General features: G+C 42.4%; 1 protein-coding gene across 1 annotated transcript in view; it reads left to right on the top strand.

Moving 5' to 3' along the window:
• The window catches only part of gfod1 (glucose-fructose oxidoreductase domain containing 1), a 31,839-nt gene extending 7,515 nt beyond the window's left edge, over positions 1-24,324 (top strand). The window contains exons 2-3 of the mRNA XM_061093670.1: positions 19,089-19,282; positions 19,555-24,324. Coding sequence (XP_060949653.1) covers positions 19,089-19,282; positions 19,555-20,295 — 935 coding nt within the window. The 3' untranslated portion in view covers positions 20,296-24,324. The remainder of the gene's footprint in view (positions 1-19,088; positions 19,283-19,554) is intronic.
• Positions 24,325-26,613: the final 2,289 nt, after the last annotated feature.

The raw sequence follows: 26,613 nt of genomic DNA, 5'->3' as shown, positions 1-26,613 counted from the left end.
TTTCAATGAAAGTTTGTGCCGGGTTGGAGCAGCACCCAAGAAAGAACCCAATAAGTTATTAGTGGATCTAGATAAACAGGCAGATCCAGGATTTATTTTCATTTTCTTTAACATTGCGAGATATGGCGTCAGCCTTCGCAGAGGGATACTCTCCGACTGCCCTTCTAGTTTGTTCTCTTTGATTCTCACCAGCTTCTTTGGAGTTAGTTTCTCTTCAAGTCGTACTGAATAGAGTGTTCTTTCATTTTGACCGCATTATTTCTCCATTTCACTTTCAGGCTTTGTAATGTTTTTTCTTCAAACCTGCTCCTGCTCAAAACTGTTTGTCTGCACTCAATTGACTTTTCTTTTCTTTTTTGAAGTACGTAAAATATTCCCTAAGATCAGTAAACCCATTCCTCCTTAATTTAAGATAGTTACAGTCTCATAAGTTTTATTCTTTGGCTTTTTGTCATTTCAAATTAATCTAGATATCATCTTATCCCTAACAATGTATTTGATTTATTGAACATTATATCGAAATATATGTAGCAGCGTAGGATATTCGTTCGTAGCCCCTGTATAAAGGGAGGTTTGACCAACTTTCTACATTTTTACAAGTTGAAGTTTTTAATATTGATAGTGGATCATGACTGTATAATGTACAACATGCTCCTTTGCTCCTTGCAGAGAAGAACCCACAGAAAATGGTGTCTCAACTCTACAGTGCGCTTAGCATTTTAGCATCTTTCCGCGCATTGTTTTGGTCTCCAGCTATGTTTCCAGCCACTTTCAGACAGGAGGCTCTGATAAACCATCTGGACAATCTGTCTGGCAGCAAAGAGACAGTTTGTCAAAGATAGTAGCTGGTGAGAATAGCGGAGCTATAAAAGCTTAGTATCTGCAGAATATGTAAATAAGCAAATATTTGCCGACACTGTCACTTTAACCACTTTAAGAGATGTTCTGATAGCGATGCCATTATTGGAGATGCCACAAGTGATGCCGGAAATGCCAGCTCTGGGATTGGCAAGAACGAAAATCTCCTTACCGAAAACTTTCTGGGAAAAAATTTTTCCCCAGAAATCACTTCTTCGCTGCTAATGACTAAAAAAGAAACCAGGTTTAAAGCTACACTACCTGATTTTGTTACAGTGGCTTAAAATCTGTTGTTCTGCTTATTATTGGAGTTTAAACTGTTCTTATTCACTTTGCCTGCTGACTGTAGCCGATCTCCCATGCACCTCTCCTTGTTATTAACTTATTCTTTTCACGCCAAAGACAACGGAGCATGAAATGAAAAATAGTGGCAGAATTAATTAGACAAGGCAGAGGAAATGGATTAAGATGTCAAAACGCTGTGGGGTTGATTAATGGCTGGCTTCCTGTTTGAGTTTATCATCACAGCTCAGCCATCATGGAAACGTTAAATTAGGTCATGAGAGCCTGTCAGTTCCTCCACCCTAATGAAAACCTCCCATGATGAACTGTCACATGTTCTCGTGGGGTGGAGCATCTCTGGGCAAACAGATCAGACACTGAGCAACTGCTGAGTAGTTAAGCAAATTCTGCTCCAGTTTAGGTTTATTTAGATTAATTTACATGTTCAAACTGCCCTTACTGTAAAAAGTAATGTTTGTATATGCATGGAGGAAGGACACACCAAGCCGACTGTTATACTAGGCAGCAGCATGATTTAGTAACTCCGGAGATAGGGGTGTATATCAAGTATAAGTCATTTATTAAGGGTTCTCCTCCTCCACCTAGCGCTTATCACAGGGAGAGTAAACAGCACATGACGTCAGATTTTATTATTATTGACATATTTGATTCTGGCAGTGGTTTGCAAGCACTCGGATCAGACACCTGCTCTGGAGGGCCGGCCCAAAGGCAAAGGGCTATTTATAACCTGCCTGCAAAGGGCAAGCAGGCTTCATCATAGATACATGCTCCCACCACTGATGGTGTTATGCAACAATAGTTCTACCCAGTACACAAGGTTCAAACCTGAAGCGCTGCCCCGGGAGGAAGCAAGCTGGTTTCCTTTTCTTCCTCATTGCCTTTTTCTGCGATGTGGTTGTATTTCCCCCAGCATGGACACCTTTCATTTAGAAGAAGACAGCATCTTGTCACTGTGCCTCCGGGGAAAGTATGAAAGGGAGAGGCGTCCTTTTGACATGTGCAATGACAAGTCCGTCAAGTATAACCACAGCCTTTTGCCCCTGGGGGGTTATTTCCTCGTTAGCAACAGATGGCCACAAACCTAAAGATGAGATGTTTTTTCTTTCCGGTTTTGCGATGAACAGATAAGTGTACATTACTCAGTGATTTGAATCACATGGGGGAGGAACAGGAGGTGCAGATTAGTTTAGGGGGTTCTCAAATCATCAGCCCCTGAGCTGTTTAACTTCCGGTGCGACCATTTGAATTTAAATAATAATTCAAACCTTTTGTAGTGCCTGCCCACACGGAAATGGCAACAAGGACTGAACCAAATGTGATTGATGAGATTCTTGGGGAAACTCCATCCATCCATCCATTATCTATCCTTTGAGGGTCAAGTTGGGTGGGGTGGGGTCTGCAGTAAATTCCAGCCGACACTGGGGGGGAGGTGGGGTACACCCTGGACAGAAAAATCTTTATATTTTTTTAACTATTTAAACTTTTTAGTCCACTTCAACTTCATAAAATCTTTAAAGTTTCTAAAATCAAGTGGACTCTTTCCTCAGTTATATTTTCTGAATGCCTTAAATATCATTAAAATGCATATTATTAACACAACTTAATATAACCAGGCTTGAATAACTTTGGAAGAATGGTCACATCAACATTGTTTGTGTACCTCTGTCTGATGGATTAGAGCCTTTGGGTCCAGCTGTGTGTCAGAGTGGGTTTGAAAACAGATCAGCATCCTTCAGATGGAGTCGGCCAGGAGAGTGCCCTTAGAGGTGTGCTGCCATTCCCAGGCCTTCCCTCTCACAGTGCCTGCTTGTTTTCTCACCGGTTCACGTTCATGTTCTCCTGGACGTCCATTAATATGCTAATGAGCGTGTGTGTGAATGAGCGTGCGGGAGACTGGAACCGACGGAGAGATGGCGAAGAGTGTTGAGGAAGAATAGCAGGGAGAAAGCTTGTCTTCCTGTGAAATTGCCTTTGTGTGTGATGAATGGCGGGACGGGCCCGGCTCTCTCAGCCCGCCGCCGTGCTGCGCTGACAAGTGAGCATTCCTTCGGAAAAGGAGTAAGAAGTCCTCCTCGTCTCCGCCCCCATTAAAGTCCTCTTTCTTCTGCAGGGAGCCATGGGGAACTGCTGTATGGGGGAGAAGGCTTTGGATGAGGAATCACATTGTGGTGTTAAATCCAGGGGCAGGAGCGAAGGCCAGCTTTTGATATGGAATTATTTCCAATCAATTTGAAGGATGGGATTGGAGGCAGGATTTCAATAATGAATAATTCTACATTTTTAGGCTAGAGCAATTTTTAACCCATGAATACACTGTGTTTTTGTGTGTGTGTATAAACACATGAACATATGATTGAAATAGTCAACACCTCTAATTCAACAAAGTAATACATTTGATAAAAATAAATTTGGAAAATCATGAAATATATCATCTCAAAGAGAGCGAGGTTGAGACCTGACAATATTATTAGGAGAGAAACCCAATCGTCCCCACTTTGAGCAAACACTTAATAGGAAGAAACCTGGCGGTGTGTGTCCATAATAACAACAACAGCAAAGACTGCAGCACCTAATATTATTTGGATTATTATTAGCGTTAATAATGGCAATAATAATAGTGGAGAGACAATCACATAAAACTAGCATGTCAGATTTCTTCAGCTTGTTTTGCATGTTAATTCTACAACATATTCTGTGATGTTTTTCTTTTTAGCCTTAGGGTCAGAGGTACCAAATTAATTAAGGGAATTTTATCTTTTTATACTAATGTATTCAGGTTTCCCCTTTAATTTCTCAGCCCTGCTCTGGTTATAAATCACATGAAAAAATCTCACAGGAAATATTCAAATGAGATTAATCTTTTTGTATGTGTGAAGCAGACATGTATAATCAAATGAGTTGTATAACGAGAGCACATGATCAAACAAAAAACTATGTAGTGTTTTATGAGCGACTTATTTATAATGATTTCAAACAAACATTTCAGGTTAATGTTTTGTTGCAGTCGTAGTCTTCACTTTGTTCAGACTCAGCCCAGCTGCTGTTTCTCATCACTTTAGTTTATATAACATGTAATGACACGTTATCATATGAAGTTATTATTGCTATTCCACCTTAAAATACCTGACTGATGACACTTTTAAAATTTGTGTGTGTGTGTGTGTGTAGCTGACTGTTGTAACTGAGGCAAGCCATAACAAAGTTACCTGTGTAATCAGTATTGGGAAATCACTTGTGAAATGTTTTCATCTTGCACAAACACATTAAGTCGAGCCCACAGACACGTGCTGTGTTTTCCTCTGGATCTATGATGTGTTGCTGCCTGTCGCACTGTGACATGAACTTTATCTCTTTACTTTGTGTTCCCAGTTCATTCTGTATATTCCCCAGGTGAAGCAGTTCCATTATAGCTTCGCTCAGATTTCCTTTCTGTGTCAGTGTCAGGAATAGGCCCGTCTGTGTTTCTTAATTGGTCATCAGGGACTGAGGACAAGAGGCTGCTGCAGATATTTAGCCCTGAGGCGGTGCTACCGTCGGTCGGGGCCTCTGATGGAGTGATCCTGCTCCTCTGGGACCGACACTCTTACTACAGCGGGTTTTTCAGACTTGACTTTAAGATGTTAGTGCTTTTTCAGGTTAGATCCTAAAAATGGAGCGTTCGCTGCAAATGCTCAAACTGCAGAGTAAAGCTGCAACAGGAAGTGATATTTTGGTGTACCGCAGTGAAGCGTCTCTCGTTTCCTGTTCGTGGGGTGAGTAGACACAGTGTGTGACATTGACGACTCGTGTCACGTATAATCTGTCACCATCACCTTCCCTCTGAGCTTCTCTAGAAACTCTATACCATGTCCCATCAAGTATGGAAATATGATGAATGCTGAGCAAGTTTTGTTTCCAGAGAAATAGAAACCCACAGAATAGAAAATACAGCATGTCAGTTGGTAATCTTTAGTAGTGCTTTTAGGTGGACTTTTCAAAAGTAGATTCAGCTGTTTCTCGCCTTAATGCTGAGCAGGGCTACATCCTCACTACTACGTTTTAGTCTGAAAGCACTTTCTTGACACAGGAACGTTTTAGCTCCATCACTTTGAATCCTAACACACCTGAAAACGCAAGTAACGGCTCACATACACTGGGCATGTGCGTGCCTTTGTAAACAGGAAGCATTTGGTTGTTACTTGCAGAATTGTCGCAGGTTGCTCGAATGATAGCTTGTCTTTGGAGCAGTTGTATTATCATAGCCTGGTAGACGACATCATCATTTCCAAACATCTCTGTTTCTGCCAGTGTAGAGTCTCGCAGCCCCTGAGTTTTCAAATTAGCAGCGTTTCCCAACTCCGGAGCAATGTGGACACCAGGCGTATCCCTAGAAGATTTGATGCATTTTCAAATGAAGACAGGAAACCGGTGTCAGTCTTCTCCTCACACTCGCAGGACTGATGGGGGATATTTTTTAACAATTTTGCATAAACAGTGAACAGCCTGCCATCACATTTCTGATTGATGCATACAGTAGAAGACGGCGTTTACTGTCTCTGCTCAGTTGTCAGTATCCACACAGGCCATGGTGGATGTTTTCTTCATGCTTCATTTCATAATGAAGCAGGTCAGACTCTCCCTTGCGGTCTCATATGTATCATTATTTCTACCAACTGTATAATGTGACAGTTCTCTGCTGGGGAAACACAGACAGTGACATTACTGTCGACCCAGAGCTCAGGTTGCTTTTTCGGCTGCATGTGGTTGTTTCCTGGTTGCAGCCATTGCAGAAGTACTCTGCATTTTACACCTTGTATATCTAACACCTCAGAAGAGCCTCCTATAAATGAATCATTGTGTCGGTGCCCTGTCTGCTGGTGCCAAGACCAAGCAGCAAGGAAGCAGCTGTGTCAGAAACAAACAGTACAAAGGAAAGTTGTATGGAAGGCCGTATTTCAACCTGTCTCAAAGTACAGGAATGTGTCAGTGGTTGGTGGAGGTCGTCTCAGTTTATTTATGCCACATCATTGTTGATCTTGGTCACATGTTAGTGATGGAGATCATCAGACTGCTGGCCCCTCAGTCTGTCATGTGTCATATCTCAGCAGTCACAGGGTAAGTGAGCGGCGTTTTCCCAAGATTGTTTATAGAGGCAGGAAACACCATTTCCTTTTAGCTAAAATATCTGCGACCCCAAAGAACAAATCTGACATTTTATGTGATATTCACGTCGGAATGATATGTGTTTACTCCAGTCAGTAAACAATGTCAGAAGTGTAAAATGGGTTGCACCACAAAAATCTATTAGGTATAGATTAGCTGTTAATAAATATTTAACTGTTACATATTTAACTAAACCAACGTTGTGCTAATATATGACTAATGAATATATGAAACATTCTCAAAATATTTGACCTGACGTTTTATCCAAATTTGTAATAGTGATGAAAAGTTTTAACTGCAATTCATAGACAAAAAATCCCTCCTATATATAAACAGTATCGCATTATAATGCTATGCTAACAAATGACAAGCAAAGTAGCATCATCTGATTTGTATAACTGGATATTCCCAGCTCCCTCCATGCTATAAATACTATGGATTTTTGAATACAGTAAATTGTGTGTGTATGAAGATATAAAACAAAGCAACCTAGTAACCCTGCAATAAAAAACATATTTGCAAAACAAAAGTCTTTATTAAGAAGACAGTTCTTACGTAGAAATGAATGGATCGTCCGAACTGCATTGTGGTTCCATTGTTCCGCTTTGCTTGCATTGTGCGGTAGAAGTTATCACAGTGAGAAGGAGGCTGCAGGAGAAAGAGGCAGCTGGTGAATCCTGGTGTGAGTTCCTCTGGTTGTGGAGTTCATTTCCTGTGAACATTAAGGGAAATCATCCTGTGAAGAACAGTCTCGTGTTTGACTCCTGGCTCTGTTAACTGCTGCGTTTTGAAATATGTTAAATAAAAAATACAGCTAAGAAAGGACTCAGGTACGCAAGCCTGATGGGCATGATCTCGTGCATTGGTTCAGGGGTAGTAAATTCATCTGTTGCCGTCTCTACCCAGTGGGGCCCTGACAATGAGGCGGATGTAATCTCAAAGCGTCACTGGCACACAGCTGTTCAGGAGGAGCATCCCCACCCTGTGGCGAATTCGATTCAGTGTAAAATGTCTCCATCTATTAGCCTGTGCCTGAAGTCACTCGGCTGCCCGTGAGCCTCAGGACATTAATGGTTATTAATGAGCGTGTCTGCTTGTGGTACAAGTGTCTTCTCTCCCCCTGTCACTGTTGGTTCTTGTGGATCTTCTCAACATTAATTAATATAAACCAATTTCATGGTTTAATGCTGTTACACTTCCTATTAAAACTAATAAATTAGATTCAGCAATAGGACTCAGTTGTTATTTTTCTCAACGCGCTCTGTGCCAGCACATAGTATGGAAGTAATAAGCTTAGGAGTCCAGTGAATTATGATCACACGCTGTGAGTCATGTGCTCCTTACAATAGCAGTGTGTGGATGTGTATTTGTGCACATGGCTGTATAGATGGAAAAAGTGTTTTTGGTCTCAGTGACCAGTAACTGTTGACTCTATGTTGCCCATTAACATTCGGAGCCTCCTCCATTCACTCCTCAGTAGCCTCGTCCAACACAAAGATGCCCTTCATGGCACCGACAGAAGCAGTCAGAAGATCCACCTCGCGTTTGTCCAATCCAGACTTTCCCCAAAAGAGATTAAACACAAACAGTTGTCCATTTTTGCTTCTCATCCAGAGGAGAATTTGGACACAATGGAATATAAATGTGCAAGTGGAATGCAGTCTCTGTGGACTTTCTCAGCCGGACCTCCTAGTACAATATTCATAGAAATGCGTTGAGAGTTTGTGGTGATAAGAGCCGACACCAGTGTCTCTGCACTGTCAAGAAAAATCGTGTGGCGTTAATATGTCACTTCCTGTCTCTGTCTGCTGCACCCGGCTGCTCCTCCTCTTGTGTCAGTGCAGAGAACCTCCCACTGCGTTGTGCATGTGTGAAAAGTAAACTCTGGGTAAACTCTGTAGCCGATTCTCCGGATTTTACCCGCAGGTCATGTCTGAAAACAGCAATAAAGTTGCCAGGCTTAGCGTTTCCACCTTGCTGGGTGCCACTGCTCTCTCCATAGGAAAACAATGGCAGAATCAGCTCAGAGCAGTTTTACCGGTGACCATACGGGCGGCCTTAGTCCTAACCTCATACATTTCAGATGGGCACATAAAGAGAACATACCCTAGGTTTCCTAGTCCAGCTTAATTTTGTTAAGACTCCAACTTCTATTGCTTTCTTTCTCTTGTGTATTCCTTGTTGTGAAAACATCTGTCAGGTCAGTTTTGGGGCTTTAAACACGCAAAACTTCCCACAATGCAGCTGAAAACTTTCCTTTAAATTTACTGACACAAAAACTGATGCTCTGCGCTCATATAATATTCTATCTCTGTATTATTCACCAGCCTCTGCCACTGCTACTTTTAATACAGCATACTCTCTCTAAACTCTGTCACCACAACATAAGGAGCAGTCACGTCAACCATTCCATTCAGGCGTATATAATTGATGACAACTGACAGGAGGTGTTGTTCACGGCGGGTCTTCTCAGACAGGAGCAGTCTTGTGGTGAATTGCTCAGTCCCAGCATGTCTCTATTAATATTCTCCCTCTCTAAAGCAGCTTATAATGGTCTGACATTCATCCTCGTGCTACTCTCGTTAATGAACTGAGACACACACACAGGAGGGAGCCTGGGTAATTTTAGTTTTTGCAAAGCAATATGGGCCCGCCCCAACCGTCTATTAGTATGTAAACGAGCTGAGCTGCTGTTTCAATCACTTTAATTTGGTAATTACAGGAACAAAAAAACGCGAAATGGTCTGGACAGTTTATTCTGCTTGACCTATACGTGACAAAGGCAAACGGAGGCTCTTCTGGCTGTAAAATGCAAATTGCACAGAGAGAGGACTGAGATGATCCTTTGTGAGAACACGGACAGCTCTGTCCCTGGCAGCCATGTTTCATTTGTCTCTGTTGTGTTTGTTATCGTACGGGCTGTGAGGGGAAGTGGGCTGATTAGGATGCTGCGTGTGTGTGTGTGTGTGAGTGATTAGAGAGTAGGGGTAGTGACTCAACCCAGCAGTAAATTAGACCCTGGAAGACCACGGGGGGTGCAGGTGGAGGCCTCATCACACACACAGGCGTACATGCATGTGCACATTTGCCTTTATGAGGTGTAGAAGCACATCCAATTTTGCATTCAAAAGGAAAACCGTTGTACTAGTTTCCCATTTCCAGATGTTGTGTGTTAAATGCTAATAAATGATCATCAGTACAGTCACTGGTAATCCCCCTGCATGCGTAAATAGTCAGTTCATCCAACATTTTACAAACACACTTTATTACCGCCATTTCTGACCATACAGATTTAATGTCTTAAAAGACTAAGAGATTACATTTGGCAGTTTTGAGAAGTATTGACCTTTTTGTTCTGTGAAAGCCATGTTCACACTACACCTACACTACTTGCAGTCATTGGATCAGGAGTCTTGCAGTCGTGAGTTCATTATACACGACTGACTGGTGCCTAAGGGGGGGCAGGCACATAGTACACAATCTTTCATCAGGAGAAACCCCAGAGTAGTATGAAACCACGTTTGATCATGAAAACACACGGTAGAAGAGACATGGGGCATCAAACCCGAGCTCGACCCAAACCTGACAGGCATTCTGCTTTTTCTGTCTGAACCCAACCTGAGTCTAATGCAGTTCATATGAGCTGCACTGATTATTTTACCCTCTCCATTATATGCATATGCATGGTTATTGGTAGTGGCATCACCTTCACTTTTTCCTGTGCTCTGATTGGCTAGAGCTGGTGCAGACACTGACCAGATTTCCAACAGGTTGTAAATGTGAGAAGAGTCTAAGAGCCTCTTTCATCGAGTCTTGGAAGAGTAAACACATAACGACTGGCAAATGCAGATCAAGGGCTTTTGTCAGCAACTTGCAAAATTGTCTGCAATTGAGAAATTGGGCTGAAAAATCATGTTGTGGGATCGAGTCCATTTCTCTGTGCTGTATGCAGCTGACTGTAATTTGCGTAGCAGCCTGGTAAGTGCATGGCCACCATTAACATGTGCTTTTAGCGCATGCATTAGGAACCTCGTGGCCAGAAGCCACTCCTTTGGTTACTGTTACATCGATAGTGGCTAGCGAGCCATTCTGTTTCAGGGGTTAATGGCAGCACTTAAACACATTTAGGAATGCTAAATTCCTTGCAACTCGAGGGCATTAGCTGAAGGGCAAAGCCGGCTGAGAGAGACTAATGCTCGTCATCATTCATACTTCTGCTGTGTACTAATGGAGCAGCTCCAAGCTCTGATACAGATAATACACACACCCCAAAAAGCACCCTGCTGCTGATTTATCAGTCTTATCAATGTGTTAGATGTAGTCCAGCTGGTCGATTTGTGTTGCCAGACACTGAAGACTGATTTGGATCATTAATGCTGTTTCTGAACAGGAGGAAACACAATTAGCAAAAGCCTCCTTTTGTCTCTATGTCGCTCTTAGGTAGATTATTTCTTTAAAATGTGTGGTTTGCATTAAATTTCATTAGTTCAAAGCATAAACACAAATTTATGAGTTCACAGAGTTGCTGCTGAAGAAAAACTGTAGAAATTATGTTATGATGTATTTGTGTACCTGTACCTTTATTTTGGTAACAGCTATAATTTTTCACATATAGACTGTCACCTCACGGCAATAAGGTTCTCACTTCCATCTGGCATTTCTTCCACTGGTGACTCGAAATTCGTAAGTGTGAATGTGTGTGTGAACGGTTATGATATGATAGGCCTGTGACAGACTGGATGGCGACCTGTCCAGGAGACATAAAGATAAAGTGTGTGTGTATGCTGATATGTTGACGTGATTTATATATAAAGATGGACAATGGACATTCTGGACACTATCCAGTCTCCCTGATCCAAACTCTGGCTTCTTGCTCCGAGGACAAAATGGAATTTGCAGCCAGTGTCGGCGCAGTGGGTCCTCTTGAGACATGTGCTTGACTAACCGTGAGTCGGTCTCTATTAATGATAGTGTTCTCATAGAATTTACATGAATTAGGCTAATTACAGCTGAGTCATTTCTTATTGACAGTCGATAGCTTACCTTACCTTGCCTGAGATACAGTTGATTATGATTTAAAACAATCAGTATCTCTACCAATACTTGTATTTGACTAAATATTTCATTTTAAGGTGTCAGTACCGATTTATGTCACAGGCAGTTGGTCTAAAAAAAGATGTGAGTAAATTATTGATACCCTGCTCACGGCCTCTGGACTGTCACCAGCTTGTCTTTCGGTCAGTGTCTGACAAAACTCACTGCCTTCATAACTCCACTCTTACACAATGACCGTGTGTGTTCCTGCGTAACAGAAGGGGGCTGTGCCGCTGCTTTTGCATCAGCTGCCCGGGAAAAGCAAACATTACTGCGCCCATACATCACTGTTATCAAGGTGCCTATTTACATGCTAATTTCAGAGTGGGGAGCACGCTCCTGTCACACAATGAGTCAGCAGGAAGCTTGTTTTCTCTGATTTACACACGGCAAGAGAGCTGTGCACCGTTTGTGTGTGGTTGTCCCTGTCTCCTCTCCACACTGCTTTGTAATTGCTTTAAGCCAAATTTAATTTGGGATACTCAGCAGAAAGACGAGACTGGCCAGTCTCTGAGGGTCTACTCTCTTCAGCCAGTGCACACATAGCTTCATTTTAGCTTGTTGAAACCCATGTTATCTACTGTAATTAATATGTACACTACATCGTCAATTTGATTCGGAAAAATAATCACTTGAGGCTCTACTAGAGACTACACAAAGGAGTCCCATCCTGTCAGTAGGGGTCTCTCTTTGGCCCCCTGTCCGGTTCTGCCTTTGACTGGCAGTGATGAGAGCATGACAACCAGGTGAGAGTGCAAATTTGGCAAGACAGCGAGAGAGCGCGTTGGTTTTCGTGACGTCGAACAGTCCTCTATTGGCAACGGGAAAGGAGTCAATCATCTTTTTGCAGCAGGTTTACCCACGGTTAAAAAAACTGCATATACTCGCTTTTTGGTGTAAAAGAGGTAGTTGTTTATTGTTGATGACACATTACCGTGTGTGTGTGTGTGTGTGTGTTACAAGCTTTTCCAAAGACTCCATAGGCTTCACAGACAAAGCTAATTACTTTAGTGCTTCAGTGATGGATCTTTATCATCTTTCAGATCCACTCACTTGGCTTTGTCTTGTCACAACACTGCCACACACCGATATGATACACTGTAATCAGGTCAAACGGTTTAGCACTTAATTTGCATAAAGTGGGATGTCCCGAACACTGTGAGGCTGTATGATACTTCATGCACAGATGTGGTACAGTTTTACATTTGTCTACAGTGGTTCAGTGACCTGATGAAACACAAGCAAATCAGGTAAATCAGGAAAAGTTAGAATTATCACTTTGTGGCTATATGCCTCTGCTATCCAGTTAAATAACACAAAATATGGCCGCGATCTCCTCCTCTGTTCATTTTTTTGCATCTTGTTGTGACATTGCAGTGAAATTGACCTTTGACCTTGAATATGGATAATGTCGTCCCTAATCGATACAGCGAATCATAAATGATGTGTCTCTCGTCATAATGGCAACATGATTCTAAAGGTGCAATTATTCATTTTCATCAGTGTGTAGGAATCTTAAAGCTTCTCGGCCTTGTCTCCTCCTCCTGACCTCCGCCCTGCAGGAGCTCGTGCACGGTGCAGCGTGGCAGATGGCTATCACGCTGCCTGGTTTCCCACTCTTTTCTATTTCTGGCATCCTCAAGCAGAGGGCCTATTGTCTTGGCTGTCACCACGAATTATCAGCATCCTTCTTAATCCACCTGGTTTTCCTCCGTGGGGACTTCCAGCTGTTGCCACAGGGCCGCATTAATGACGGATTTCACATCAACAGAAACATATGGATGTGTGCAGCTGTGAATATTTCAGAACGAGTGGGGGAGATGTGTCCCTGAATTTCTATTCTCATAAATTTAGATAATGATTATTTTAGGCCAGGGCTGTGTTATTTCCTCTGTCTATGGATAAAGTCAAGTGAAATGTATCACAGTTGCCATGGCACGTTGCCATCCCACCATACATAATGCACAACAGTAAACAAAGAGTAATTACACAATAGCTGACTTAGCTTTGCTGTCACATACAATTCTACCAGCCCCGCCCTCACTAAGACACAACCTGAACAACCGGCACAGTCACCACGCGCTGCTTTCCTTCCTCACAATCACCGCTGGAGGTGTGAATGCATAAAACCTCACGCGCTGATTGTTTCCCCTCTGCCGCACACAATCACACATCAAGCCTTATCCTGTTCCTCCCAATGCCCTGTGTTTGTGTGTGTTGCTGTGGATATTAGGATCTTATCCAGAAGGATACACTGGCACCATGCAGAGAGGCGCAGATGATGAGCGTGGCAGCGAGCCGAGAGCAGCACTGGGCTGGGGAGAGCTGGCCCTCGCTTGTAATGATTCAGCTGCTTTGTCTCTCTGTCTCTGTGTGGGTCTCACTGTCTCTGTTCTTAGTAAATGAGTTTCTCCAGACAGAAGTTTAACCTGTTCTTCCTGCTGCCGTCTTAGCAAGATAGTAAAACTACATTTGAATCTGTTTTAGACCTGAAGTCACAAAAACACAAGCATTAGAACGGTATACGTGTGTGTGTGCGTGTGTGTGCGTGTGTGTGCGTGTGTGTGTGTGTGTGTGTGTGTGTGTGTGTGTGTGTGTGTGTGTGTGTGTGCATGCGTGAGTGTGTGGACTGGATGTCATACTGAATGACACGTGAAGGCAAGCAGGCTTCTACAATTCACTGCTGCTGAGTGAAGGAGTTCTTTACTTTGAAGCACAATATTCAAAATCCAATTCAAATTGGCAGTTTTTGAATGCCATAATAGCAATAGGCAATTTCATGGTGCTATCCCCATTATTTCCCCATTGTAACCTGCATTATCGTGTTTATGCTGTTGCAGTATGCTGCAGGATCTCTCTCTCTCTGCTGCTCTGTCTCTGGAGGCTCTTGGTTAGATATGTCCTCGACATGAATTATTAATGTTGAGGGACTGACCTGCAGTGCTGGAGTTTTTTTCTGCTCCATTACTGCTCTCCCACTGGGCCCACAGCTTTACCTGTGAGTTGAGCTCCACTTCACCCTGACTATCACTGTAGCTATTTCCCTCTCCCTGGGTCCCTGGTGTTTGGCTCTTACAGTAAAACTACATCTGTTAACAGTGGTCTAAATATTATGGGCTATGCTATAATTGGAGATTTTGTATGCAAATGTATGCTGTTCAGAGTATTGTCATTATTGTGTTAAAATCAGTATCTTGTGTCCAAGTAAACGTGTCTTTTGTCTCTCTTTGGGGACTTATCTCAAAACATTTTCCACCGGAGATGTTAAATTGACAGACTCTAGCTCACTGTCACATTCTCTACATCTCATTCTCTACATCTCCTCTCTGTTGTATTCTACACTTTGGTGCAAGGCCATTTTCTCCCTCGTCTTACTGCAGGAGCTGTTGTGATTTTAACTTGTGCTCAGGTACCTCCATAATCTACCAGACACATGGACACACACAATACATCCTGTCACCCTCTGAGCTTGGCTGTGGCTGAGTAGCTCATGATGACTCAGCACTATGACCCATGTAAGCCAGACTCGACCCCTCAGAGCTTTGTGCACAAGGAGCGAAAGGTCATCGCTGACCTGAGGAAGAGCTGTTTTTGTCTGAAAAGGTCGTGCTAAGCTTGAGTTGACACATCAGTGCAGGCATGAGCAGAAATGACACTGCGTATAGAGTCATGAGTTCAGATATATCTGCCTTTAGTGTGGTGCATTTCTAGGAAATTACCAAAGAGACTTGTATGGTTTTTGGCAAGAAGAGAAAAGCTGCGGGAGAGTGAAATCTGCCTTCGGGGATTTTGGCCAAGCTATTGTTCAGACACTGAGCTCAACACGAATGCCCAAAAAGTCACTCAAGAGCATTTAGCGTTTACCCACAAAGCTGTTTACCCAGGGCAATGCATCTTCCCAGTTTCTGTTTGTGTGTGTTGCTGCCAAAAAGAAAGGGGTTCAGGGGTGCACTCTTGTATCTTGGCTTTGTGTGTCTGCAGTGGCCGGGTTGTGGGTGGGGGCTCACGAGGCACTCCTCAGAACTGGGTCAGAGGGATTAATCTCCTGGCCTGGCCGGTGGCGCTAATGGCAGATTAGCATGGTAAGTTTCACCTCCAAAACAGCCCCTCCACCAACAAGACTGGAGGAGAGGCCGCATGCTGCTTTTCACACTCTGGGGGCTCCAGGAATGTGTTTGTAGAGGGATGCCCCTATAATGCATGTGCACATGTAATTTCTGACAGACCCCTCGCTGCTGACCCACAGCGGCAGAAGATACCACAAGAACATCTACATGTCACAATGGCCAAAATAGACTCTTTTTATGCAGATTATTGTCAATTTTCTTCAGATTTAAGCACTTATCTCAAATCAATGATATTTCAATCAGGACTGACTTAGAGATAATGCTAAGACCCCAGCAGGAAGTAGAACACCATGGAAGAAGTCCTATGAATTAGGAGATTTTGATATAAATGCGACTTCCCCCTGGGGCCTAAAGACACAGCGGCGACAATGAGGAGGTGATGAAGCACGGAGTTGGGGCATCTATGATGATTTCTGGATGAGTTAGAAGTAGTTGATTTGGTAGAGTTAAGGTGGTGCAGTGGGGGACATTGGTTGCTTAGTAGTCGCAGTGCTCATCTAAAAGCTGAGCGATTGGCTCTAGGCGATTGTGTCAGGTTGTGATTTGATTAAAAGATAGTGAGCTGTTGGAGCCTCGAGATTTCGTAAAAAACAGTGCACGTGACTCAGGAGGCATGTGCAAGAAGACTGACCTTTGGAGAAAATGTGTTGTCATTTTATGGATGGGATTGGATTTTCCCTGCATGCATCACAAGCCCACATGTTGGGAAAGTACCGGTGGGTGCTGGTGTCCAGTCATGTCCCTTATTTCCTGCAGTGTATTTGCACAACAAAGGAATCGCTTCATGGCCAGTATGGAAAGGATGATTATTGACAGTAACTCTTTACATGTGCACTATTGAGACAAAGTTGAAAAAAACCCGGAATCTCTCTCTTGAAGTCATCTGACCAACTTGTGAGATCTCTAGTTGTCTCTGTGTGGACTAATGGCATTTTTGGGGGTTATGAATACTGCTGACTGTGGTCTTTGACAAAGAGTGACACAGGCTTTTAGTGCCTGTGTTGATCTCATGACAAAGAAGGCTCACTCTCTCCCATGTAGGGTTAGTGGTGTAACCTCTGGTTCTGTAACAGCAACAATACTGACATGACAGTCTTAAAAAAATAATGTATGAAAAAGGTTCCAGCAATATCAAGGCCCTTCTAGCACCACCTCCAGTTTTTAAGATAACACAGGATTACACAGGCGGTCAGACATCTTTACTACATAAGCACATGAGCTAGATGCTGCTGCACAAAGAGCTGCTCACCTGTTTATTCAAAGTTTGATAAAGCTGGACTCAGTATGCAGAATAGCAAACTTGAGAATCACTTGTCGTTGCTGTTGTCGTCAACATCACAGACGTCGATGAGTCCCAGTTGCCGCTGCTGTAGAGTCCTGGTCACCTGTTTATTCCAAGTTTATTAATAGTGAACGTATCACATGTCCAAATCGCACCAAATTCAACACTGCACCCTTAACAATACACGTGTCAAGTGTGAAGCCGATAAGATAAATAGTTCTCGAGATATGCCATGTAGATAGATACTTCTTTCCATTTTGTTGAATCCAACCCAAACATTTCAAACCTTTGTTTATCAGCTTCTATACTGCAAGGATTTGCTGCTTTTCTTCTGTTTCATGTCATTGTGAACTGAATTTAAAGTGAGATGAAGAGGTCACCTTGGCCTCTGGAAGACATGCAATGGATACGTTGCTGTGTATTCTCACAATCTAGAGCCGGAATGACTTTTCATCAGCAGATTTAACAGTAATGAAAACAATCACTCATTGAAAAGAACAAACGATGTAACAGTAAAAGGTCAAGTTTAAATTGAGTTAATGATCTGTTTTGCATGTTGTTCGCTGACTCTTGTCTGTCTCGAATGGTGAGACATGTCTCTTCAGTCCAGCCTCTTCTCTCTGTTGTGTTTGGGTGCTGCCGACATCAGTGGCCCATTTGATGTGCGAGAAGTGAATTTAATTAGGTTTCGTACAGCGTCTGCAGGCTTTTCCTCTCCTTCCCTTCACCATCTCTGCTTTGCCTTCTTTTTATCAGCCTTTCATCAGGCCTGTGGTAATACCAGTGCAGCCTGTCTTAAGCTCTCTGAGCTGTGCAGTCTTACACCATACACACCGCACAGTTATGACTGCAACAGCTTGCATGCCTGCCATTGTTAAAGCTGCACTCAGGGATTCAGGTTTTCTCAAGATCTTGTATTGTGGTTATTGTTTTATGTGCCTGTATTTTTAATGTGGAGATGAGTGTTATATTAGGATGTAACTTCAGCGGAGAAGCAGCAACATCAATATGTTTTTGTTTTTTTTCATCCTTCCTGGTCTTTCTGTTTTAGAGCAGTACTTATTGATTTCCCTTTCAAATTTTGTGATGCTTTCCCTCAGAACCCTGTGCTGGCCCTCAAAAAGCTGCTGCTTGTGCTCAAACTGTGCACTTGCACTCAGACTCCATCGCTCCAGCTTCAGCTCTTTTGCACGGGCTTCCCGTTGAAAGTAAAGCTGACGCAACCTTTGTCAACCCTACACCTTGCTCTCTATTTGTTGGGGAATGACAGAACAAAAAATGTATCCAAGTACAGAAGAAAGAAATGTGAAGAAGACATTTAGTTAAGCAGCGTGAAGCTGAAGCGCAGGAAATCTTAACAAATTATGAGCCAAGCACATAGTTTGAGAACAAGCAAAGTAAATCTAAGCACAACCATAGCTATTTCAGTCCTAGGACAGTGTGTTGAGTGAAAGAACACAAAATCCGAATGTAACATCAGTCAGTTCTGCTCTTAAGACTGAACATCCATACTCTTTAATGAAGATTAAAGATACAAAAATACATCAATAAAGAGTTCTTCTGACATTTCATTACTCTTAAAGGTTAGGTGTGTAATGTGATTTGAAGATAAAATAGTCCTAGTGATGTTTTCACTCGTGTGTGATCATCTAAATTGTACAAATAGTTGTCTTTACCCTAGAATGGGCCCTTGACATTAAAGGTCCTCTCCGCCATGTTTTTTATAGTCATCGTAGCTGGACAAACTAAATACCGTTTGAGTTTTTACTACATTCAAAGGTTACCACAGGTTATATTTCATGCTTGGAAGGGGAGAGTGAGGTGAGGGGCATTCAACTGCAATGTGACACTTTACCACTAAATTCTACAACTGAACATTTGCAGTTTTAGAAGGACATCTTCCCTCTTAGCCTTACTGTGGACAATGCTTTGTATACAGTGAACATATGTTGTTAATCCTTTTGTCATTAAGCGTCCATGACTCGTTGGCAAGAGTTCGGAAAGTTTAGGGATTCTTGACTCAGCTATTATGGGAGTTGCCACATTTTGAAGTGCTGCATTGTTTCTTCAGGGGATGTTTTCAAGCTCCAGAGGATATTATGTCTGTGTGTGTGTAATGTGAGCACATTACTTCTCCTTCTCCCTCTTCCTCTCATGCACGTTGGCCCTTCATCTTAACATCGCCAGCATGAAGGGAAGCTACTGTTAAAACAATGAAATTCTTTAGCAAATGAGCCAAAAAACGTGGCTCATTCCCAATTTTCTCTCCCCTCTTTTCCCAGGTATTGGAAAGAACGTCATCTGCGACAGGACCGCCACGCCTCTGGATGCCTTCAGAATGATGTCAGCTGCCCAGTACTACCCCAAGTTATTGAGCATTATGGGAAATGTTCTGCGTTTCTTGCCAGCCTTCGTCCGTATGAAGGAACTCTTGGAAGAAGGATACATTGGGGAGCTTCTGGTCTGTGAGGCCCAGGTGAGACAAACATGATCAATTCTCGTTTTTAGACTGGGGATTTTTCAGTTGATATCTTGCAATTTATAATGACAACAACAATATTATGTTACGTTATTTAGAGGTTAGGTTGAGTTAGAGCAGGACCTACAGTAATGACAAGGAGTCTGCATCTTGATTAAAGGCACTTAACGACCACGGGCACTTTCTGACACCACCCAAACTGTTGTGCTTTTGTCGTCTTAAAAAAAAGACCTTCTAAAGTAGCAAAATGTCTTTTCTTCGTCTAAAAGGTCCACAGTGGTAGTCTCCTGGGGAAGAAATACAACTGGAGCTGCGATGATCTGATGGGAGGTGGCGGCCTGCACTCTGTGGGCAGCTACATCATCGACCTGCTTACATTTCTGACGGGCCAGCGCGCGGCCAAAGTCCACGGCTTCCTAAAGACCTTCGTAAAACAGACGGACCACATCCAGGGCATCCGTCAGATCACCAGCGATGACTTCTGCACATTCCAGATGGTTCTGGAGGGAGGCGCCTGCTGTACGGTCACGCTCAACTTTAACGTGCCCGGAGAGTTCCGTCAGGAGGTAATCGTCGTGGGTACAGTCGGGCGCTTAACGGTCACAGGGACCGACCTGTATGGACAGAAGAACAGCGTGGGCGAAGGGAGCGGTGGTGGCCCCGAGCTGCTGCTCAAAGACACCACACCTCTTGAGAATTCTTCTTTGCCGGAGAAGGCCTTCAGTGACATTCCCTCACCGTATCTCACTGGGACGATCCGCATGATCCAGGCCGTGCGGCAGGCCTTTCACGACCAGGATGACCGGCGGACGTGGGACGGGAGGCCTCTGACAATGGCTGCCACCTTTGAGGACTGCCTGTACGCCCTTTGTGTGGTGGACACCATCAAGAAATCCAACCAGTGTGGAGAGTGGCAGAACATTGAGGTGATGACGGAAGAACCAGAGGTCAGCCCGGCATATTTAATCAGCGAAGCAATGCGGCGGAGTAGGATGTCTCTCTACTGTTAGCATCTAGCTGATGTGCTAATGTAGTAAAGATGTCTGACCGCCTGTGTTATACTGTGTTATCTTAAAAACTGGAGGTGGTGCTAGAGGGGGCTTGATATTGTTGGAACCTTTTCATACAGCTCGCGGAGTATTTTTTTTTTTTTTTTTTTTTTTTTTTTAAACTGTCATGTCTGTATTGTTGCTGTGACAGACCCAGAGGTTACACAGAGAGTTATGGCCTCCTGTCACCCTGCCTCTGCAGGAGAGGGAAAGCAATGTGATTATTAATTAAACCTTTATTTATGAGGAAGTCTTTCCTGTTTCTTTTGACGGACGACTTGTGCCCTTTAAGAGGGGGATGCACCTGTAAATCAAACTGATCCATGCAACAGAAAGACGAGATACAGTCCCACAGCGGAGGCAGATGTGGGAGTGGAACTAACGCTTCTGTGTTCCGCTTGACCGTGAGGGTATTGCACCTCTCGTCTCTGCTCCTCCTCTGTGTGTATGTGTCTGGAAGTCAACACCTTTCACTGTGGGTCCGAATGAGGACAGCCGAGAAAGAACGACATTCCGCTCTGTTGAAACTTTACTGCTTTATTGTTGCTATAAATCTGAAAAACTTGCTAGTTTTACCAAGTGAATGTTTAACAAAACAAAACAACAACTGTGTGCTTGATAGCTTCGGTCTCTGTCTGCCCTGTGTGCTTCCACAGTATGTGTGAAACAAGAGAGGAAAAAAATCAATGGTTTGGCTGGTGGGATGTCAGAGGGGTTGACCTTCTGGTTCACGTATGCAATATGTTCAGGCTGAAGTCGGCAGCAGACATACTTTTATCTTCCCGCCTGGAGTCAGGGGTTAGGATGCACTAAACGCTTTATGCAGTTACAGTAGCCTGTGCATCAGTTTGCGAGTCCTGTATGGGTGGCCAAAGGTTTATACCATGCTTTCTCTGTCGTCTTGAAACATAGCCATAAAATACACAAACATCTGTGAGACCTGTTAGATCATAATAGTCTGTACCGAGCCTTAAGTGTGGGTAATGATAAGGTCTTGCACTAAGTTGCGAGTTAATACTTAGCTATTGAGGGTTTTTATCTGCATATTGCAATACAGTGGGCCACTGCTGCTGGAAGCTAATGTAATCATATGACAGGCTCATTAAGCCTCTTCAACATGAACAGTCACACGCAGACTTGTCAGTGAGCAGTGGAAACTGTGTCCGCAGGGTTAGAACATGGAGAGTTTAAATGTTAACACAATGTCAGGAGATCCCATGAAAAAGAAAGTTAATCAGTTTCTCAGTACTTTCTGACTTCACTATATAAGCCTGTTGGTTTTTAGAGGATTCGTAGAGCTGCTCTAATCAGTATTTTTAAAATAACAATGGGTCAAATGACTAATGTTATGTGAAAGGTGTTGCTAGAGAAACCAACTGGCAGTTATCACTTGACTATGCAGTTACCACCATCAGCTTAGAGTAGCATTTTAAAATTATTTGAGAAATTGTATTATAATCTTTAACTTAAGAGCCTCATTTCCAGTATTTAGTTTCTAATACACACACTTGCAGTTTAAGGTCGGTGTACAGTTCAGAAAACCCACTGACACCCACACACATCTGGGTTTTGTCTGCAGTGGGAATGCAATCAGCGTTGAGTCATAGGTCACATGACTCTGCAGTTGACACAGGTTTTTATCAGCTCTGTGTGAAAGTGATGGAAACTTAACACCCAGGTGAACGTGACAATTTGTGACGACAGTTATGGTGCTTGACGTTGCACATGAAAAAAAAACAGAAAGGCAAACTCCTTAACTGGATTCAATTGTCTTTTTGTAGCGGGTTTACCCACATTTAGATAAACAAAACACGTATTCCCGCTAATTATGGTGTTAAAGAGGTATCACATAGGATTGACTCAAATATTGTAGCTCTATAGGACAGATGAAACAGATCAGGTTTTGCCTACATCAAGAGTAAAGGATAAATTTGTTGTTGTTTTTTGTCTTTTCATGGGATTTTTTGACAATAAGTAAACATACAAGGACCAGCACCACATTTATCCTTCTACCACTAAGAGGATAAGCAAGGTTTAGAACAAAACAGGTATCAGGATATTGTGTGAAATGAATGATGGGATCATTCATCAGTTGCTGAAAATCCAACATCTCATTGTGTTAACTGTCAGAAAGTATTTGTAAATTTAATTTGGCTTGAGGTTTGGACTCACTCCATACAGGCGAACGAACAACACTGACCTACAAAAGCCAAAAGATTGATTTTTTGTTTATGCATCCTTGTCCCTATGTGCGGCTTCAAGCTCTTTAAGCTGTGCTGAAATACTATCTATGTAACGACTACTGAAAATGAACATGTGAAAATATTATGAAACGATATGTGTTTGTCTTAAGAAATAAAACAAGTACTGTATGTATTTTATTTTGTAAAAACCAAGGAACTGGACGATGTTTTCGATGAGTGTTAAAGTATTTATTCTTTTTTTTTTACTGTTGTGTATTTAGCAGACTGAAGCTTCTTAGTTTCCCCCATTTATGAATTATTTACCAAAATCCTCTTCAACACACAAGAAGCTTTATGTTTAAATTTCAGACCAGTGACGTGTCCATAATCATCCAAGTCGTAATCCAGCCTCACCACACTGTCCTCCAGTGCCCTCTCTGTGATAAGAAAAGTCCGTGGCTGTAGCTGTTCGCAGGTCAGAGGATCCAACAGCAGCGTTTGACCCATTTTATTCTTTGTGGTTTGATCCGATGTGTCACATGAGGTCAGGGCACATTACAGTTCACGCTGTGGTGGGGTTGGCCACACACAACACTCGTGTAGGCCGATGATTCAGGGAGAAAAGAAGACAACAGCCTTGATAACCGGTCTGCCGGAAAAAGCTCTGAGTCCAAAACTGATAAGCTATCTCTCTTTATGATTGCTCAAGTTATTTTATTGACCCTTGTGCACCGAGCACCTTATCCAATCTGCATATAGACTTTCCCCCTTTGTCCGATAACGAGGCTCAAAAAATATATATGCCTGATTTAGACTTAATAAAAACAAATATCTAGTGGAATTTCAGGGTTTACTTCATCATGTTTATTATTATTATTATTATTTTCATGACTATTCTGTCTTAATCAGGCTGGAGACTTAGGAGTGAGGAGGTAAACATTTATGTCCTGATTTAACTTGAAGCCTCGGTCAGGCGAGCCTAAGCAGACACTGGATAGTCAGGCACTATGTAGGAAATCTACAGAATAAATGATTTAACACTATGGCTCTAATATTCAGGCATCATATGTTTTCTCTGCCCCATGAAACCTGTGAACACTTTATTACTTTCTGCTTTATGGTTCTGTGCTTCTTGGATGTTTGGCCTGTGGAGTCTGATTTGGAGGTGAATGATTTCCTTTAACGGGAGACAATAAAATATTCAATCAGACATTAGACATACAAAATCTCTTTCAGAAGCTGGTTTTACTATTTATGTTGAGATTAAAGTTTGCTTTATGTTTTTGCTAAAACCCAATGGATATCAGTGGTGATAGTCAAGATGACTTGAAATCCCAGAAAGAAAGAAACAGTGTGTGTCCCCCTTAAAACTCTTTCAATGTGTTGCTCCAATAGTCTTCATACACAGGGGAAGGGTCATACCATTGTTAGTTATAGGGTTGCACTCAACAAATTGAAGGTTAACCCTCTATTGCGTGGATTTGTACTTAACCAAGTACATTTTTGTTTGGTCTTTTATTCCCTGAAGGTGCTTAAGTAATGGAAATAGATTAATTCAAATGTGTTGCTGTTCTGCAACAATGTGCATGATGGAAATAACCATAATACCAAGTACCAGATGTATTTTTTTCTTTTTGAACTTGATAAATCCATGTTTAGTCAAATGCAGTACTCAATATAATAAATGTAATATGACACATGTTACATGATTTTCTTGAGCAAAAACAAATTAATTTCTTTATCGACATTGATTACATATTGCTGCTTTTCAGTAAAATTGAAATAAAATATTTTTTTGCCAACACTATGCAATAGAGGGTTAATTAAAGTTTGTTTTAAGTACCTGCTACCATTTTTTTCCAGCTTCCAGCACATGTGTGTGAGATTCCATGCACAAAGAAGCATTATTTTGCAGCTCGGCTCTCGTGCTGACATTAAATTAACTTAAGTCCCAGGGTTAAGAAGAAGTAAAAAACTTGCAGTCTCTCATATCACCAACGAAATCAACTTGGATTTACTCTCAGTTTGTGGTAACTGGAGGTTTATCCACAATGCCATCCTCCTCCATTGAGACTCAGTTTAACAGCTCAGCAGACTTGTCCTCCACCAGCTGCCTTCTGTGGTCACTGTTTCATTAACACCAAGCTTTTCACTTCAGTCAGTGCAGGTGGACAGCAAAAATATGGAACCCGAAGAATATTATAAAACCAGGAGTGCAATAATCGAATGGATCCTGGAGTCATTGCGATGCTGATGATAATTGAGATGCAGGAGATAATTATTCCCACACCACACATTGTGTACATTTTCAACCATTTGCTGCTTATGAATGAACCATCTATAGATTCACACTTATGGACGTGCAAAGGGCAGCGCTCTAATAACCGATGAGGGCAAATCTGAAGCACTGAATATTTCATGAGAGGAATATTATTAAGCTGTTACTGTACAGTTTATGAGGATCTGATGCATTTTAAATGAACGGCAACATCAAATATTTGTTTTTGATCAATATTTTCTCATGTTTTTCTTTATAAATGTTGAATCGCTGGATATTCTTTTTAACGCTTAATGATGTTTCAAGTGATGTTGGATTGATGTCCTGATGTGTAACCACTAAAGTACAGGCCGGGAAAGAGGAATTGATTCTTTCGGTTTAGATTAATGTTGCCAACAACTGTTTAGTTTCCATTTCAGCTCACTGCTTGTGCCCTGTTGAGCATGTGTGTCGGAAAAAGTTCCATCTTTGCTGCAGTCCCAGTTACAAATCTCTGTGTCTTGCCAGCGTTCACAAACACTCAGGCCTTTGCTTGCTGAGGGAGAGGAGGAAGAGGGTGGAGGTGGGCTAGGAGGGGGGGGATTGTTCATTTTCGGAGACGAGCGACCTCAAAGAGTCGCTTCCTCTGCCCTCGCAGACCGTTACTTAGCAACCGCAAGCCATGCTGCCAAAGCTATAGGACCTGTTGTGGTTTCGTTTTTTTCTCCCTCACACAGTAACACATTAGCCCCCGCCACATTTCCTTTCACACCCTCCCTCCATCTCTCTCCCCCTCTGTCTCTGACTGACTGCTCAAAGTGAGTGGGTGTTGGGGGGGGGGGGACTTGCAATTTGTTGTGTTTCCTTGATTTGTCATTTCCAGTTTTTCACATTGTGACTCTTGATTTCAGGCCTTCAGGCTCTTTCCCTCATTCTTTCTCTCTCTTGGGAGTCAGGTAGAAGCCTGGAGGCAAATCTCATTCTGCAGACCCCCACCACAATGCATCTTTGCATCTCTCCTCTCCTCCCCTGTTTTCTCTGCTCTCGTCTTTATTTAATAAAAACTAATAACAGACAGATTGTGAATTCATTTCGTGAGCTGGTTGGTGAATGCTGACTCTTGCCCTGTCTTCCTGAAGCCTCTGCTTGTTCAAAGAAAAAATTGATGCTGTAATGTGACTATATCCAATATTTATTGTTCTGTGTGTGTATTGTGGATGCATGGACCTCTGTACATACTGTAAGTTGAGCTCTCAAATGCATATTTATGGGTCTTAATCTAGAGAATGTACTTAACTGTAGGAATAATACATATTTTCTATCCGTTCAGGATGATTTGCCATTTTTAAGGAGGGGGGGGGTGTTAAATAGAAGCCCACCCCCCAGCCCTAAAGTTTCCGGCATGCTGAACAGTGTGAGGGTGCACATTCGTTCCATGAACCCTCCATTCCAACTCCTTTTTCTGATTGACTGTGTGACTCCTGTCCCAGAGGTTCTCATCTCCCAGTGACTGACTGTGTGTGGATGATGGTCTGTGTGTGTGTGTGTGTGTGTATGTGTGTGTGCGAGTGTGCAACAACATGGTTTACTGCTTCAGAACTTGTCTAATGCTGCAGTTTCTTAAGAATAAAAATACATACATATCCATAACAACTCTCATTTCTTTGTTTATGTTGCATCTTTTTGCATTTACATCTCAACTAAAGGATTTGAGTTTCTCAGTCTCTGTGTGCTTGTGATTTAATCTATAATTATAAAGATAATTTAGTAATAATATGAGAAACATACACCTGCTATTGCTCAGACTTTTTATTTCCCGTTATAAAAGTGTTATTGTAA

The sequence above is a fragment of the Limanda limanda genome, chromosome 20, assembly GCF_963576545.1.
Source record: "Limanda limanda chromosome 20, fLimLim1.1, whole genome shotgun sequence".
Lineage (NCBI taxonomy): Eukaryota > Metazoa > Chordata > Actinopteri > Pleuronectiformes > Pleuronectidae > Limanda > Limanda limanda.
The sequence above is the reverse complement of the archived record's forward strand: the minus strand, read 5'-3'. Positions and strand labels throughout refer to the sequence as shown.